Source organism: Aquarana catesbeiana, linkage group LG01, assembly GCF_042186555.1.
Source record: "Aquarana catesbeiana isolate 2022-GZ linkage group LG01, ASM4218655v1, whole genome shotgun sequence".
Taxonomy (NCBI): domain Eukaryota; kingdom Metazoa; phylum Chordata; class Amphibia; order Anura; family Ranidae; genus Aquarana; species Aquarana catesbeiana.
In genome coordinates this window covers 685467051-685485133 of record NC_133324.1, presented here as the reverse complement: position 1 = coordinate 685485133, position 18083 = coordinate 685467051, and the positions used below count along the sequence as shown (strand labels likewise).

The 18083-nt window shown below is 38.6% G+C and overlaps 1 protein-coding gene across 4 annotated transcripts in view; it reads left to right on the top strand.

Annotated features, from left to right (window-relative positions):
* The window catches only part of PRDM5 (PR/SET domain 5), a 328080-nt gene that overhangs the window by 104904 nt on the left and 205093 nt on the right, over positions 1–18083 (top strand). For 3 of the 4 annotated variants that reach the window (XM_073603356.1, XM_073603346.1, XM_073603336.1), the window contains 2 exons: positions 9059–9143; positions 9613–9770. The exons of the other annotated variant lie outside the window; for it this stretch is intronic. In XM_073603356.1, coding sequence (XP_073459457.1) covers positions 9059–9143; positions 9613–9770 — 243 coding nt within the window. The remainder of the gene's footprint in view (positions 1–9058; positions 9144–9612; positions 9771–18083) is intronic. 4 annotated transcript variants of the gene reach the window in all.

The window sequence follows — 18083 nt, the reverse complement described above, 5'->3', positions numbered from 1 at the left end:
TATTTCTCATATGCATTATTCAAAATCAGTCTCATCAAAGTATTAGCACAGACAAAAGGTAAAGTTCTAATAAGTTTTTTTAGTCTGGGTATTCAGATGGGAGACAGGTAAACACAAAACCAGCTCTGTCTTCCATACAAGAATCATATTCACCCCAAAATTAAACTTCCTCACACAGGGGGCACCATCTGACGTGGATACCTTTATACCTACCTCACTTATATATTTAATGATACATAAGTGATTAAAACCTTTTATCTATATATGAATCAACCCATGAAATTAAGAACGAATGATATCTGTTCGAAAAGGGTAACAATCTAATTTATTTAAACTTACTATTGTACAGAAAAGAAACTTGTGTTAATATGAGATTAGCAACTATAACATAAATGATATAACTTTAAAAACAATGTTACCAATGATAATAAATATTGCTATAATGGTCATACCCATGCTATCAAGAGATTAATAAGGTATTAAGGCCAAATCCTACAGTAGAAAAGATTACAGAAAAGAAAAGAGACAGAAGATAATAGAGATACATTGTATGGAGAAGTCTTACGTAACCATCCTTCATCTAGACCGTCAGCCGGAGAGAGACCTAGCCCTCCCCAGGTATTTGGTTGTATGTTGTTAGAACCCACTCCCACCAATCAGAACTCAGGGTCACCTCATTGGTTCAGAAGTGGCATTGAATCCTGATTGGCTACCCCTGAAGAGTACCTTTTTAACTATCTCTTGATTTCCAACCGTCAGCCCTCTGTGATATACCATAAATTAGCATTACAAGGACTCAAGAGACGCAATGTCTGCCCTGGCTCTCTCCGAACAATAGGGTAACTTAGTTACTATGCGGACAGCAGGCCAACACAAAAGGTGTGTTTGAGATGTTAAAACAGTAAATAGGCATACCTTCTATTACACATGTTCCTATAAAAAATACACCTATATACACCCATAAATATATATTACATTATATATATATATATATATATATACACAGACACATAGATAGATATATATATACATACATACACGTACACATTATACAAAATGGGGCATGGTAATCTAATTAGAAAGTCCTCACGATGGTACGCTTGAATCTCATTGATATAAATATGGAATTCAATATCTCCATCACAGCTGTGACAATTGAAAACCCTAAATGTTATGTAAAAATAGCACTTGTTCAGCCCAGGACCTAAGGGTATAGAATGGCATTCCTAAACTTTCCAATTGGCCCATCATCATGAGATCTCCTATGTGACTTAACACCTTATTGCAGTATGCAGTGGGTCCTGTGCTGTTCAAAAAATTAAAATAAAATATTATCAATAAGCCAGGGGAAAATCTATCCAAGCAGAAACCACTTTCCCACCAAGTTGCCCATGAGATGTCATCGAAGAAGGTTACAGACCTACAAATGTTCCCCAATTTCACTATATAGAAGCAAATGGATTGAACAATCTTGGATGCCTGTGGACACCTTTAATCCAGCCCTGGGTGGAAAGTGTTGAATGTGATACTTAAAAAAGTCCCTAAGCTGTTACTTGTATAGAGTCTGATTTTGTGTTAAAGTGATTGCACATTTTTTTTATTAAACAAATATGTTATGCTTACCTTCTCTGTGCAATATTTTGCACAGATCATCCCCGATCCTCCTCTTCTGAGGTCCCCCTCTGGTGCTCCTGGCTCCTCCTCTTCTCCATTTGTCACCATAGCAAGCTGCTTCCTATGGGGGTACATATGTAGGCTCTATCCCGAGCCAGGCTGTGTGTGTCTATAGATGTACATTGTGCAGCTGGGCACCGCCCCCTGCTCCCTGATCACTGGATTTGGTTGACAGCAGCAGTAGCCAATGGCTCCCACTGCTTTCACTGAGTTCAGTGAGGAGGGAGCGAGAGCGCAGCGCTGATGCTCTTGGGCACAGGTGCTCTTGTTTGAGGTTGGGCTCAGGTAAGTATTTGGGGGGGTGTGGGGGAGAGCTGACAATAGAAGGTTTTTTACCCTAATGTGGAGAATGCATTAAGGTAAAAAAAACCTTCAGCCTTTACAACCACTTTTATCCTGCTCTGTTCTATGAAGCCATGATATGAGATAGAATTAACAAAGGTGATGGTCTCTGCTTTTCATAGTGCAGGATAACTATTATACAAAATCAGATGTCTTTGATAAGCAATTTTCACTTTCACACGTTTATGTAATTATTCAATAGTACTTGATGATTCTCCAGCTTCAATTACAAAGGCAAACTCACTAATGAGATTCATGCTTTTCTGAAACAATAACTTAAAGAAAACTACAGTATACATTTGCGACGTTTAACTATTTTCATGGTAATCTGATAGAGGTGTCTATGTTATACTGTATATATGTTAATTTTCTTTAAACTCATTTTCAAATACTGCCTGGTAAATTACTTCCTAACCAGTCAGTACTGGGCTTTAAGTGCAGCTGGACCACATAGCAATTGCATAGTCTTCTGGTGGTGTGAAGCGTTTGATTACAGAGTTTGAGGCTCCTATAGTAAACTGGAAAGCAAACACAGAGGGTATAAACTGACACATAGTTGTGTCTATATCTGCACCTAATGTTGGCAATTATACCTTTTCCTTATGGAAACATTACTATACCCCTATATTTTAGCCTACATAGTTGCCTACAATTAAAATGTAATGTTTCATAATATTTTGCTCTCAAGGGAATCATTCCAGTGCCACTCATGGAAGGGAAGAAGAAATTACCCCATCTCTGCTATAAATTATGATCTGTAGCACTTAGCTTAATATACAGTACTTTTCTAGTTTTTAACCCTAATGTTAATATGCTACTGTATCTAATAAATTAATTTTGGTTACTATTGTATTGATATGTAAGTGATCAATTTAGGCTGTTGTTAGGTGCAACTTACCTGCATCTTATCTGGAGCAAGCATTTTTGTCATAGCTGTATAGAACAGTAGCTTGTGGCAAAAAGGAAATAAGCCCATTACACTAAAGAACATTTCCCTTAGAATTTTGTGCACCGTAAGCTTGTCTGTCACCCATGTGCTTAAGGTACCTCATATGTCAAGGTAGAGAACACTCTTATTAGACTTGGAAATGTGGTTAAGTTGTACCACATGCTAGCTGAGGAAATGTCATCCTTCTTTGTCAGTTTCCACAAAGTAGTCATCTAAGCAATGAAATGACAGGGTACATGTGGTCGAATCAAAGACTAGGTACATCATTTGAAAGAGTAAAAAACTCTTGATGTATAGAGGTCCACAGATGTCCATCTGAATGCACACATGGTTAACTCACATTTAGTATAAAAGTTATTAACTTATGTCTGCATATTTTTAACATGAAATAAGTTTAAAATGTTTATGCAACAATATAGTTAATGGTTCAGACATTCAAGAGAATGCTATACTTTACTCACTGTTACTAAGTATCCCTTCTTCATCACAGTATGCTTAAAATATCTTCTTTAGAGAATAACAGTAAGGGGCATATTTATAAAAAGAAGGCATGTGTTTTTCCATCAAGACTGTTTGTAAATTCTTTCTGAGTAAATAGGGCAAACTCGAATGTTCTCAGGCTATATTTTCTGTAAAATGAATGTTATTCATTGGAAAAAAAATGGATACTATTGGATCTGCATATAATATAGCCTATAAACCTTTGTTTTTCACCATTCACACAGAATGAATTTACGTACAATTTTGAACAGCTATGCAAACTGAATCACTCAATTAATTGTATAACATTGTTTTCTGTTATCACAGGTGAAATGTACAACTCTTAATGAGAGGAGTTATTTATTTTTTTCCCCAGTTTACAAAAAGATTTATTTAATGATGCGGTGGAAATTGCAGTAACCAAAAAAACAAGCGGTTTAGTGTAGGTAGTACACTAAATAGCAAAAGTTAACTTTGATTTACTGCACCTTGTTCTACCTTATTAACAAGTCAGGAAAATTAATGGCGATCATGCCAGCAACAGAAAGCTAATCCCTTTGATAAGAATAATGTACAGTATCTCACAAAAGTGAGTACACCCCTCACATTTTTGTAAATATTTTATTATATCTTTTCATGAGACAACACTGAAGAAATGACACTTTGCTACAATGTAAAGTAGTGAGTGTACAGCTTGTATAACAGTCCCTACAGTCAAGCATGGTGGTGGGAGTGTCATGATCTGGGGCTGCATGAGTGTTGCTGGCACTGGGGAGCTACAGTTCATTGAGGGAACCATGAATGCCAGCATGTACTGTGACATACTGAAGCAGAGTATGATCCCCTCCCTTCGGAGACTGGGTCACAGGGCAGTATTCCAACAGGATATCGACCCCAAACACACCTGCAAGACGACTACTGCCTTGCTAAATGGCCAGTAATATTAATAATTTGGCAGGTACCGTGTTTCCCCAAAAATAGGACCTACCCTGAAAATAAGCCATACTGTGATTTTCGGGGAGGGCTGCAATATAAGCCCTACCCTGAAAATAAGCGCTAGTTTAAAGTGGTTGTACAATCCTAGAATGCATTTTATTACAGTATTATATAATATAAACAGTGTATGTTTCTGTAATCTATTTGTGATAAATACCTTTATTACAGCACTGCTTGGTGCTCAGCTGATCCCCCGCTGCTCTCCTCTTCTCCTCTTCTGCCAGCTGTCAGCGGGGGATCTTGGGCCCCCCTCCCTCTGCAGTGCTCGGGAAGACCGATCAGGCGGGTCAAGGAAGCGCCGAGCGGCACTATAAGAAGGTATTTATCACAAATAGATTACAGAAATATGCACAGTTTACATTATATAATACTGTAATACAGTGCATTTTAGGATTTTACATGCACTTTTATTCAGTTCCACTGGCCACTGGGGATTCCTGACAGGCAGGGAGGGAGATGGGGAGAGAAGACAGCACATGACAAGCCCTACCCCGAAAATAAGCCCTACTGGGTCTTTTGTTGACAAAATTAATATAAGACCCAGGCTTATTTTGGGGTAAACACGGTAAATAGCTCCTTTGTATATATCTTATCTGAATATTTATGTGTTTGCTTGGACTTCCTGTTCATTGAATTTCTAAGAGTTTTCCGTCTGTTAATATTTGTACTACAGTGCTTCAGATGATACAGCTAACGTGTAACTATTTTAATAATGCGTTTTAATCAAATGAAAAACTGCTTCTTATTGATTTTTTTTAATTAGCTTTTCTTTTCGCTTCTGATATTTGTACGTGATATATATTATTTTAGCAGAATACAAGGGTTACAATTGACAGATTACTTTAGAAGCCATTTAAAATAATTTTTTAGATGTGTTTAAATGACAGCTGGGTTAAGTTTCCATTTAGGCATATGTTAAAAAATGTGGTATTATAACGTAAGCCTGTTTTACTTATTCATAATAGGCATGGGGCTGAGGATCAGTGGGATCCAAGGGAGAAAGGAAAATTGTCACATGGTAATGATGTCACACCAGGAAATATGAAGTATGGGATGACAGAAGGATAATAGCATACTCCAAAAATTTACATATGAATGTTGCCACATCATTCTTCCCCAAACAGCTTTGCAATATAACAGCCTGTATATTTCTTTATTCAGACTATATTCTGCATTGAGCTACAGAAATGCAAGAGAGAGGTTTGCAACCTTTCACTTTGTGTGTTGTTTTGAAAAAGATAAAACTTTTTTCAGGTTTTTGTAGCTGTTTGTGACTTCATTGGGGAGATTCAATCTTACTTCTTATCCCTGTGAAATCAGTGCAAGAAAAGAGGGGGGCAGGAGTCACCAGGACAGGAAAGCACTAACAAAAATGAAAATATATATGTAATATTAAATAAATATTAACTTTTCCCTGCTCTACCAAAACAATGTGTTGAATTTTTTTCCTTATTTTCCCTCCAGCCCAGTTCCAGATACAGCAAAAAAAGTTGATAGGAGTTTCTTGCACTTTTTTTTTCCCTCTATCCAAAGCAACACCAGCAAAAACGCTTAAGCTGGAGCTGGGTTTTAAAGAAACCATGTAGTGGTTTGGTATGAATTTTCTTTCATTATTGTGCTGTGTCTTTAGAAACTTATAGTACTATGGAATATATTTTGTCATGTACTATATTTTTATAAAAAAAGAGCTTATATACCTGAAGGACATCAAAGGGAGGCATATAAAAAAAATATATCTAAATAACTGAAAAATCTATAAACTAAAAACGTGTAAACTTAAAAAAAAAAAGAATTAGGCAACCTAAACCCAATTATATGGCAGTCATGTGGTATTGCTTAGTAATGCACTATATGTGTATTGTTGCGTTGCAGTGCCATTGATTTTGAAAGGCACCCAAATGCACCACCACAATGCATATGCAATGCAGCACACCACTGTGCTACCTTGTTTTATGGTGTGCTGTGCTGGAAAAAAAGGTGCAGGTACTTTTTGGATGCTTTGTTGTATTGGCAGCACTTTAAAAATGAAGAGGCTGCCTTAATGCAATGCACATAAACGCACATTCCTTAATGAAAAGCAAAGGCAAACAGTTGTGAATGGGCTCCAAGCCTATGTAAACAAAAAGGTAAAGTTGCAGTACACTGTTTTACTGTTTTCTGGTGGATAAATAAGTTGTTTATCTATATCTAGGTACTTAATATAATGTTATGCTAAACAACAGCCCAATGTTCATCTAGTATATTGTTTTATGTATCTGCAGATGGTTGAGTTTAGCATTATATTTTTAGTAATCCAGCAGGACAAAAACATTCTATGAGAAATTCTTAAAGTAGATGTAAACCAAATCAATAAATCAAAAAGTGTTTTAAACCTTTTCATCAAAATAATACCTGGTGTTCCTGTCATGAAAGTCCTTGTTCAGGCACTTGACAAAACTCTGTCATGCTTTACCGTTGTCCCCCTCTCATGAGCTTTTATTGGAGACTACATACAGCTATGTCAAAGCACATTGTGCACGCACAAGCCACTGTTGTCACCTTCAGAAAGCAGGAGCAATGATGTGCAGCCAAAGCTAGAGTGAATGCACGTAGACAGGGAATAGCTGAAAAAGCTGCAGGTAAGTAGAAGAACTAAGATGTGAAAACAGAAAAAAAAGTGCACAATGCACAAAATACATTAAATGTCATCTAATAAAGATTTACATCCACTTTAAGGTCATAATAATGATAATAATAACCTCTAAATGAAATAAAGCTGTAATACAAATGTGTGAAAGGTCTTCTATGCAGCACACTTTGGCAAAAAGTGTCAAGGACTTTTGTGCACATTGTGCTCACTGAAGTGCTCAGTGTTGTACACCTAACTGCTGGCAAGCCACATTTATAACAGTGCACTTTATCATCACTCTGCATAGAGACTAAGGCTGATCATACATCTTACTATTTCCTTGTACAATTTTCCTTTAGATTTACTAAAACTATATAATATGAGGTCATAACTAAACACTTTGAATTTGTATGCAATCAGGCAGACCCTTGCGCTACATGTTGAAATCTAAAGGAAATTGAATAAGAAAATTTTATAATTTATGGCCAGCTTAAAGTTGCTGTAGACAGTAGACATTAGATAATCAGTCTAGGTGTATTTTGGCCAGAATATGTAAGAATTGCCTTATCTTTGAACATTAGAGCTGGTCATAGATTATACATTATTTTATTACATACATAGATTATAGAGTATTTTCTTGTTCAATTTCCTTTAGATTTATCTTCAACAATGTAGTGCAAGGCCCTCCCTGATTGCATACAAATTAAAAATGTTTAGGTTTGACCTCAAATCATATGATTTTGGTAATTATAAAGGAAAATTGAAGGAGACATGTAGGCTAAGGCCACTCCTTATCATTTGTTCACCTGCTCTGGTCAGGAGTAGCAGCGATCCTTTCCTCTTTACACTTACTAGCCCTCTGGATTGGTATCAGGATAAGCCTGAACCCTTTGTTTTGCGACACAAGAATATACTTTCACCTCTACTTTGAGCAGCGCCAAATCAATATAATATGGCATCGATAGCACTGATGTTTCCTAGATTAGGCCTTGGCTGGAGGAGTCAGGTCACCCTTAACTCTTCCATTTCCATAAGCATAAATGTGCTTAAATCAGTTTGCTGTGTCTGATTATGTCTGCATGTCTTACCACCTTCCAAAGTTGATGACAACCTTCGGGTGCTCATATAATGTGGCATTTGTACAGTTTCCTGAATTAAAATTTGTATATAAGGGTGCACATTGCCATATAAGTAGATACAAGACTGTGTGACATGATAAACTGTTGCTTTCCTCCTTTGTGTAATTGGAATATTGCCAATCGACAAACTGTTATGTGTGTGTGTTAAGTTCATTTATGTGCAAAGGATAGACTTAGGCTTTTTTTTTTAATTATTTTGAATTTTGATATTTTGGTTTACCAGAGCTGGCATTGTGCAGATCAGACTAGTAGGACAAAAAAATGTTCACTAGTGGGCGTCCTCAATGTAAAACTAATGTTACTTTAGCAAATAATGCTCTTCTGCCTTCTCCCTGCTTGTCAAAAGTTGTTTCTGTAAGTGTACACTGAGCCGTACAACATGCAGATCAGTGTACAGTCTTGGGATTATTATGTGGTGGGACGTACAATAAGAAATTTCTGTGCACTTGTGTGTGTTCCACAGTACAGCAAAAAGCTCTTGAGGAAACCATCATTTCTTCACAGTTTTGGCAGTTTAATTCCACTTTAAAGAGTATGTCCAGAGGTTAACCAATGTAACTCACAAATTCTGTCTCCCCCTGTAGAGCATGTCACATAATATCTATGGGCCATTATAGTCACTATAGTTGATATTTGAAACAACATTCATCTGAACTATCGGTGTTATCATTATTTTGCTATTGTCTCCTAAACTGATATATGTGCCGTTGTATTCATTTAATAGTTTGGTTTTGCATGTTCTCAAAAACAAACGGCAATTATGCAGATCTTGAGAAAGCACATTGTTGTATAGAAGGACCTTCCAACACTAAACACTTACAGTGTGAACAGAGTCACATTTTTAATTATCATTAAACACTCGTTTTACAGGTTCATGAGGTCTATGAGTGTCAGGATTGTGACAAGAAATTTATTTCAGCTAACCAACTTAGAAGGCATATGATAACTCACTCAGGTAAAACAACCACCTCTGCATGCTTATTTTATGATTCAGGCAGTATTAAAAGAAGTGCACATGTTGTGCTGTGTGTTAGTTTTTATGGATTAATATTTTAGAATTATAAGCAAGAAATCCAAATTTTGGAACATTTTTTTATTTGTTGTGTATTTTATTAAATGCATTGCACATATTCCAATGTATAATCTTGAAGCGAGCTTTCTTTGAAGTCCTTCTCTTTTGATTTAAGCTAGTTAATTCGATGTCGGTTTGAAAAGATTATTTTTAAGTCTGTGGCAATGTTTCGTTCTTCCATCCGTTATGAACTATCATGTTAGAAAGGGCATTAGATGCTTTTCTAATTGGTTAATCTTAATTGGACTGACTTAAATGCAACAGTCTCTATGGAGAGTACTCTGTTTGCCTTTCATCTTCTACCTCCCCTCCACTGAACTACAGATTAAATGTCCCCAATCATTTTCTACAGAGAAGCGCCCCTACACCTGTGAGGTTTGCTGTAAGTCCTTCAAACGACTTGATCAAGTGACCGCTCACAAAATAATACACAGCGAGGACAAACCTTACCAGTGCAAGCTCTGTGGAAAAGGATTTGCCCACAGAAATGTTTACAAGAATCATAAAAAGGTAAACAACTAACGCTGGTGTTTGCAATGGCTTTTTGCAAAACGTTAAAATTTTTTATGTTACATTGAACCTTTCATCTATTAATAGCATCTTGTTGTCAAATATCTGGATAGACTTAGCATATGCCTGAACATGTGTTAACTTATCATATTGTAGCTTTACAGTGGCCAATGTATAACAAGTTCCTCGTTTTTTGTATTCTTTTCAATGTGTGTTACAAAGATTTAATTTCCCGAGAACAGTACAGGACACAGGCTTCTTAAAATCATTGCGACTAGGTTATATGCAGCTACCCTCAGGTGATTGGATACTGGCAAAAAAATGATATGCCTACTACAGACATTTTTCCTAAGCTGTGTTTATTGAAGCTGTATGCTCTTGTTTAGTGTTGGAACACCCTGACTCTGGTCACCCAAAAGTATTTAGCAAAGGGGTCTCCAAAATCCCCATGTTCAGAGACCTGGTAGATATAAGGTTAAAGGCTCTCGTTAAGCTTTGCCTTGGTGGGTCCTGCCAAGCAACCCACATTTTTGTCTAGGCCGTCTGTCGGACCATTGCTATCTGGACTAAACACATATCCTGGAACCCCAGCTTCATCACCATGAATCCCTGAGTCCATAATCCTTCCCCAGAAGAAAGAAGGCTTGTACCTTCACCAACAGACCCTCTACTGTTGAGATCCCCTAAGTCTTCCAATGCTATGTTTAAGCCAGGAACTTACTTTTGCAAAATTATATGCCCTTCCAAACCAACCAAGGTTGGTGCTAAGGCCTCTTAACAGTGACAGAGCATCCGTACTTCTCAAAGTGGGGGGATATCTTTCAGCTTTCTCAGCCTTCTGGTCCCAGAATTTTTCAGATGCTTGGGTCCAGAGTTTCATTTCCAGGGCCTACAAACTGGAGTCTTGCACTTCTTCTCTGTCATGTCAGGCAGATCTGCTTGCTGCTGTCTAACAGCTCCTGGATCAAGGTGTCATTATCCCTGTATTAAAAGGAAAACACTTTCAAGGTTTTTACTCAGATCTCTTCACAGTTTTGGTCCATTTTAGTCTCCTTAGCTTACCTATGCTAGGTCGGTCATTGTCTCCCTCCTTCTGGGGAATTTTCAGGCCTCAATAGACCTACGAGATGCTTATCTGCACATTTTTTTGCCTCATCAATACTATTGGCATTTCGCTGTGGGCGAACACAATTACCAAATTTTCACTCTTCCCTTTGCCATATCTACAACCCCCTGGGTTTTACCAGAATGCTCTGGTTTTGGCTCTTCTCTGTTCTCAAGGCATTTGCATTGTGGGGTATCTTGATGATCTCTTGCTAAAGTATCAGTCCTCTCTATCCCTGTCAGTCAACATCCAACAGAAGTTACAGGCATTGAAGAGTTTTGATTGGACCCTCCAGAAGCCATCGCTGAACCCATCTTACAGATTGGAGTGCCTTGCTCTGAGCTGAACACATCCTGGTCCATGACATTTCTGCATCAGGACAAACAGACCCTCCTGGCCCAGAGGAAGTGTTTAATTCATTGTGTGAGGGTTCTGGGTCTCGTGATTGCTTCCCTTAGGGCTGTACCATACTCACAATTTCATTTCAGACCATTGCATTGCAACATTCTGGCTGTGTGGGACAAACAACATTGGTCTTTAGGCCATCCAATGCATCTGACTCTAAAGCCAGATTCTCCCTAACATGGTAAATTTCCAACCTGACACTGGAGTTTGGGAAGCCCTTTGCTCGACAGTCATACAAGCTTCTCATGGTGGATGCCAGGCTGACACTGTACTCCTGTTACTTTCTAAGTCTTCAGCGACTCCATGCAGGGGAATAGGTGCTCCAACCAGTGGTTTTTCAAGCCCTTTGCCACAGGTGGGGGACATCAGATGGAGATTTTCTGGTATACAGATTCACCAGCTAATTGGACAGGTTTGTCACCAGGTACAGGGAACTTCACAGTGGATGCTCTGGTGATTCTGTGGGATCAGTTCAGCTTGATCTACACCATGGCGCTCACCCAGATTTTTTTCACTTCACAGGATCGAGGAGGAGGGCATTCCGGTGATCCTCATTGCACTTCATTGGCACAGGAGGATGTGGTATTTAGACATACTGAAGCTTCTGGTAGACCCTCTGTGGGGCCCTTCCGAAATCATGGTATAGTGTTACATTCTGTATCTTAGTTGACTATTGAAGCCATGGTCCCCATGGACATGGTCTTTCTGGATTCAGTCAGTCTTGCCTTTTAAATGCTAGGAAGTCCACTTCTCATAAAGTATACAATCGCACCTGGAAGGCCTATTTTGCTTGGTGGAAAAATCCCAGAAAGTATTCTGTGGGACATATTTTGTCCTTTCTTAAACCTGGCCTGGATCAACATTTGGCCCTTTGGCCAACATTTGGAGCACCATTAAAGGACAAATCTCGGTCTTGGCTGTGCTGTTTCGGGGACCTTTGGCCTTTTATTTCTTGGTTAAGGATTTTGTTCAGGGAGTAACCCACATCTCCCCCCAGTTCTTTCCCTTGGAGCCCCTTGAAGCCCCTTGGAATCCCAGTCTGGTTCTCTTGGCTCTTCGGGCAAACCTCCTTTTGAAGCAATGAGGGAAATTCCCTTGTCTGACCTTACTCTTAAGGTAGCATTTCTTGTGGCTATTACCTCTGTGAAGAGAGTCTCAGAGTTAGTGGCCTTATCCTGCAAGGAGCAGTTCTTATTGTTGCACAAAAACAAAGTTGTCTTGAGGCCTAAGGCCTCTTTCTTTCCGAAGGTGGTATCTGCCCTCCATCTTAACCAGGGTATTGTTCTTCCTTTCTTATGTCCTTTTTTAAAACATCCTAAGGACATTTCTCTCCACTTTCTAAATGCGCTGTGAGAGTTTACCTCTGCACTACTGGCACTTTGAGGATAGGAAATCGAATTCCTTCTTTATATAGGGGGTTATCCCTGCAGCCTGTATCCTGTACTGTACTTCAGTACACAGATGTTTCTGGTAAGTCAAAAAAACATTTTTATTGTAGCTTATCAGTCATTAGATGTGGTAGCTGCATTGTTTTTCTTTCAAAATACTTTCCTACAACTACTGTAGCTGCAGACTTTTAATAAAAGGCCACTTTCCTGTCCAAGGATCCAGTGCCGTCCTCACCCGGACTGGTTCTTTGCTGGTCTTTGGACCCCTGGAACCTAGGCAATCTGAGTGAAGGTTGGAGCTGGCACCTATCAAAACTAGGTACCCACTCCCCACAAAAATGTATGTACCAAATGTGATGGAGGGGGGACATAAAGCGGAACTTCCGATTTTGGTTGAAGTTCCACTTAAAGTATTATTAGGTTTAAATTATTTCTAATAGGGAATACACATTTAGAACATGTATAAAATTATTTAACTCACTTGGATACACAGCAAGTATTTGAAAGCTAAAGAATATAGAAAAAAGGGAAATCAGCTATTGACCCTCCGGTGTGCTAGTGCAAAAATAACTCTGAAGTGCAGGTAAGATCAGGTTTACTTGAATATGTGGATGCGTCATCCACAGGACATTTTTTAATGTTGGTTTGTGCATGAAAGTGTTTTCATATTCAAGTAGGTGAGTGGATAATTCGCCTGTTCAATGTAGAATCTGCCATCAAATAGCTGATTCATTCATTTCTACTAGCGACACCTGATTAAAAAATAGCTTTTCACTCAGTAGTACACATTTATTGGCTGTCAATCATCACATGCAGCAAAATGTTAAAGTATATGTCAAATCATTATATATGCTGTGAAGCAGGGTGACACTGACAGCTCAAATTTCTTAAAATCAGGTTTGTGTGGCAGTAACAATAGAATAAAGTTCAATGTTCACTCAAGCTATAGTTCTAAAAGAAAACTCCTGTTAAGACACTGTGAGAAGAATTTACTGAAACTGGAAGAGATTCTGGAGCTGCTGTATAGTGACCAATCAGCTTCTAATTTCAGCTTGTTCAGTAAAACCCCATACACACGGGTCAAATATCATCTAAAATCAGCCATTACAATAGAAACCAGCCGACTTTGGGCCCATGTATACAGTTGTTTGTCTAACAGAAGCCAATCCCACAGCCAGCTTCGGTCGATGATCGAATGAGCATGCTAGAAAACCAGCAGCCGATCAGTGCTTGCAGTGCTGCCAGTGGCTGCAAGTGCTGACCAGTGTGTTCTGGCGAGGAGGGGGTTTGAGGTCCCCCCTGTCAGAACACAATAGCACAGCAGGGAGATCACTGTACTAACAATGCATTTTTTTCTAAATTCAGCCCATCGGGTTGAACGAATAAAACTTAACGTGTGCACCAGGCATTAGGCTCCATTTGCACAGGCGTTTGGGCATGCTTTGAATCCCAGTGGCAGGAATCTACATTTACATCAGGGATTTGCAGTGTGGAAAAAGCCCCATGCAAATGGAGCCTTAAACGTTGAAAATGAAAGCTAGAAGCTGATTTTGTTGCTATGCAAAGCTGCTGCAGATTCTGGCTGCTCCAGTCTTCATAAATTCCCCTTAGTGTTTTCCGTTCTAATATGCCTATTGCTGCTTCTATGTATTGCAAATATAGCTCAACCACACAGTGCTTTGGTTGCAAACCTGTATTCACATCCTTTAATCCAATTTGTTTTTTTTTTATCCTGTAATGATAGGTGTCCTTTCAGTGTTGCCTGATAAGTCTGATTGAGGCTGGTTTCACACCATCGCTGCATCCGTCGCACAGCAGGGGTCCAGTGTGTGCTGGTTCACCGTTTCAGGTCCGATTTCAGCCTGAATTTTGGGCTAAATTCAGACCTGAAACCGACCAAAAAAGGCACAGAGTTATGCAGAGATATGTGAACTGGCTCCATAGAGAGCCAGTCACATTCTTCTACTATGCGAATTGGATGCGGTAAATCCTACCGCATCCAATTCGCATAGGTGTGAACCCAGCCTCAAACATATACTCACTATAGAGAAGCTGTATAACACAAGATTTTCTGACATTTCATACGTTTGTAACACATATTCGTTTTTTAGCACTGTATAGGTTACATATAAAATGGTGCGGTTGCCATTTCCCATCTTACAATAGTATTTTTGATTACATTTAAATGACAGACATTTTATATAACCCAGATACAACAATAATTTTTCACTCTGTCATTGTAATTGTTTACTCTAATATAATATGCAACGTAAGCAAGCTCTTAAATCTTTGTTTTGTTTAGCAATTTGCATATTTAGGAGTTAATTAATACAAGGTTGACTGTGCATCTGTTTTTAGTTTTCTCCATATGCAATAGACATATACTTTAGGCTGGTTTTGACGCACATGACACTAGTGAATGTTGCCCAGATGTTTACAATGTGCATTAACTTTTTGCTTTCCTGTGCTTAACTTGTTGAAATAACATCAAAATGTTTCTTAAATTGGAACGTGCAAAACTATCAGAAAATGCCACAAGAAAAGCATTTTAAAGCATGTAGTGTGATTTATCTTTTAAATAATGCATGTACTCATTACTGAGAGTGTGACTGTTTAAATAGATTACAAAGAAGGTTTATGCATGTTTGTACAACTAGAAAGGCTCAACAAGGTAATGTCTGATGCACATTTGGGTTTATGTTTTCCAATTTTTCCAATTGTGTTAATGTGCTATAATTCATAACAACTAAAAGGCAATCATTTGTCAGACTAGTATTTATTTATTTTTTGCTGACACTTTAGCCTCGTACACACAATGAAAATATCAGACGAATGATCGTCCGTTTTTATCTTTGCACGCTTGTCTCATATCGAAAACCAATGTGTTACTAAAATTATGAAAATTCTTGTATGATGGAATACATTTTCGGAAGTGATGTAATGTGTTGTATTGTAATGTATTCTTTCATTTTCGAGCATGCATGGTACTGGTCTTATGATTTTGTTTAGACGAATACTGTACAGATTAAACAAAAATCATTTGTTCTAATTTCGTATGAGAAAAATCGTCATGTTTGTCTCTTCGGATAATTTTGCATGAACTGTCCTGATCAGCTCTCGAAATCTGTGTACTAACGATCAGATCATTGTACGATCGATTCGAAAGTGGCAATTTTCATCCAATTTTCTCATCATAGGTACTAGGCATTTTTCTGCTGCATTTTACAGAGAATTTCGAACAATTCATGTCGCTCTTTCTTCCTAAAGTCTTATGCATATTAGCATATCTGGAATAATAGCAGTGATGGAAGTTGAACGATTGAATATAACCAGGATCCCAGAGGTTGACACCACTTGTTCTATTAGAGTTAGGAGTATAGTAGTGTCCCTTCTCCTGCCCACAGGGTGCTGATTAGACAACTAACAAACAGCAACATGCTGACAAGTCATCAACTATTTAACAGTATATGCAGCAGAGCCTGATTATCCTTAGAGCGGCCTCTCTCACAGTCTGAGTACTGCTGCAAAGAGGATTAAAGCCTTCATGACTTAGGATAGTTCTATGTTAAAATGCATTCCATTATTTTAAAGGAATATGCAGCTGCATTAAATGTATTTTCTTTCTATCTGCTTGGAGTTCAGTTTTAAAGTGGTTGTAAACCTCTTAGTGTCATTTGTACCTATAGTGAAACAGAAAAAGTTGCGCTATAAATTCTAAAATAAAAAAAGAGTCCAAACTGTGAAGTAGTGAATCGAGTGCTTGTATATGAACAATCCTAAGGAATCCTCCACCATGTGACGTCACCAACACTGAAGTTAGGATATACCCTTACCTCAACAGGTGGACCCTCTATCAAGGTCAGTAAGGTAATACACAAGCTGATACACCGCAATAAGGTGTATCAGCTGTAGTGTGTCCTGGAAGCCTGTAACGCAGATGATGTCCATTTCTCCAGCCGTCCGTCCCGCACTCAGTACGAATCATCCGAGCACCCAGCAATACCCCTAAAAAACAGAGGGCTCCAAATAGTCTATAAACCCTTACGGTATATTTATTAGAAGAGCGATTCACTCAAACAGAGAATAAAAGTTAGTGCTTAAAAAAATGGATAAAAATCTTTAGTAAAATAATAAAAGACTTGTGGTGATTGCTTAATGTATCCTTGCCTGACCGGTTTCGTCATGATTGCCCCAGAAGAAGTCCAATCGTGTTGAAACCGGTAGGGCAAGGATACACTGAGCAGTCACCGCAAGTCTTTTATTATTGTGCTGCAGCTTTTTATCCATTTTTTTAAGCACCAACTTTTATTCTCTGTTTGAGTGCATTGCTCTTCCAATAAGTATACCCTAAGGCAGGGATATGCAATTAGCGGACCTCCAGCTGTTGTAAAACTACAAGTGCCATCATGCCTCTGCCTCTGGGTGTCATGCTTGTGGCTGTCAGTCTTGCTATGCCTCATGGGAATTGTAGTTCTGCAACAGCTGGAGGTCCACTAATGCTTATCCCTGCCCTAAGGGTTTTTAAACTATTTGGAGCCCTCTGTTTATTTTTGGGTATTGCTGAGTGCTCAGATGATTCATACTGAGTGCGGGACGAACGGCTGGAGAGACGGACCTCATCTGCATTACAGGCTTCCGGGACACACTACAGCTGATACCTCATTGCGATTTTGACCTTCCATAATAGAGGGTCCACCTTTTGTGGTAAGGGTACATCCTAACTTCAGTATTGGTGATGTCACATGGTGGAAGATTCATTTATATTATTCATATACAAGCACTCATTACTTCACACTGCTTTGCCCTTTATAATTTTCTTTTCGTCACTTGGACTGTTTTCACAGTTTGGACACTTTTTGTCATTTTAGAATTTCTAGCACAACTTTTTCTGTGTCGTTTTTTATTATGTCATATCTCACATTTTATTGTTGCTGCTTTTGCCAGTTCATATACACAAGCGCAGTATTGTTTTGCCATTTTTAATTGTACCTATAGGTGAGCCTAGAATAAGGCTTACCTATAGATACTGTAAATATCTCCTAAACAGCACATGAGATATTTGCTGTACACGGCACCGATGATTTCATTGGCGCATGCGCTGTGAACAAACGGCCCTCTGTGCCGTTTCTAGCAAGTCCTGTGACTGATGGCTCCCGCATGCAAGCGCAGGAGTGATGTCACGCGACTCCGGCCAGTCAAAGAGTCGGAAGAGGGGCGAAGATGGATGCGGGGACAGCGTGGGCTTCGTTTGCATATAAATGCCACATAATGGGGTAATATGCAATGCATACTAGCCCATTATGCTTTTACTTTGCAGGGGAAAAAAAGAGGAAGTAAAGCCGATCAGGGTTTATTTCCTCTTTAAAATCTACAGTATGTAAAGCCATGTTTTATAGAGTTTTGGATAGAGCATGG